Source organism: Vollenhovia emeryi, unplaced genomic scaffold, assembly GCF_000949405.1.
Source record: "Vollenhovia emeryi isolate VEMERY1.0 unplaced genomic scaffold, V.emery_V1.0 DF948274.1, whole genome shotgun sequence".
NCBI classification, from domain to species: domain Eukaryota; kingdom Metazoa; phylum Arthropoda; class Insecta; order Hymenoptera; family Formicidae; genus Vollenhovia; species Vollenhovia emeryi.
Window position 1 is genome coordinate 404 of NW_011958092.1, and position 1,117 is coordinate 1,520.

The 1,117-nt window shown below is 53.7% G+C and overlaps 1 protein-coding gene across 1 annotated transcript; it reads left to right on the forward strand.

The window, feature by feature from the left end:
• Positions 1-384: 384 nt before the first annotated feature.
• On the forward strand, positions 385-903 carry LOC105556946 (vegetative cell wall protein gp1-like). The gene has a single exon (XM_012004065.1). It carries the CDS (start codon positions 385-387, stop codon positions 901-903), a length of 519 nt encoding a protein of 172 aa, XP_011859455.1.
• The last annotated feature ends 214 nt before the right edge of the window (positions 904-1,117 follow it).

The window sequence follows — 1,117 nt, forward strand, 5'->3', positions numbered from 1 at the left end:
CGTAATTACTTTTGATTTGCCACTTACGCGTTCCATTTGCAGATTAACGTTAACCGCAGTCAAAGTACTCACTCTCGGGTCTCCCTACTACAATAAAATGAATCAGAAGTTGCCGAGAGTGCAATGATGACGGCAATGAATCGATTATCATAATCGAGAAATCCATCTGAGCACTCCACAACAAAAAGACAGCATCTGAAGTCTCAACTTAGCTTCATCCCCCGCGATTTTGAAACCAATACCCTTCTCTGAGTGCCTATGTAAGGGAGTAATATTAATTAATAATAAGTTAGCATTAATCACCCTCACCACTAACAGCATGTATTGCTTCCCCCGCTTTTTAACCCCGCTAATTCACGATGCTTCCCGCAGGCACGCCCAGACATGGGCAGATCGCGCCGAGCTGGACGCAAAGTCCAGCTCAGACGCATAGCGAGAGCGTACACCACCCCTGGGGTCTTCGACCCCAGGGTCTTTGACAGGCCTCTAGAGCCTCCCAACCCCTCGCTCCCGCCTCCTCCCCCTTATCCGCATCCCCGGGTAAGAGCAACCCTGCCCCAACCCCCTGCAGGAGTCAAGGGATCACCCCCAGCAGCACGGTCAAACCGCCCGTCCTGCCCGAGCCTCCCTGACCCCTGCCCGATCAGGACTTGGGCCCCACGGAGGCCCATCACCCCGGCACCCAGGCCACCGGTGGCGGCATTGGCGACGGCACCTCCAGCCCAGGCGCCTGAACAAGCGACGAAGCCCCCGCCCGGACCGAAGCCCCCCAAAGCTACCCTCGCTCAGAGACGGACGAAGCCCTGCATAGTCCGGATTGAGGCCCTCCCGCAGAGGATACGGATCTGCAGGCGTCCCAAGAAGGCACCACAGGGGACCAGGGACATGCCCTCCCTGGGCTAGCTCTCCCCCTCACTCTCTCTTTTTCTTGTCTCTCTATTGTTCCCATCTCTCCCTCACCACTGTACATAAGTTATAAAAAAAAAATATATATTTAAGTTCGCTATACGAAATCCATCTTTATTTAGAGCGACCAATCTATCCTCTCATTTTCCTTTGTCTCCCTATGAGACACGCGTCCCCGTAAAAATCGGACGTAACACGTCAAAGTGTGCAA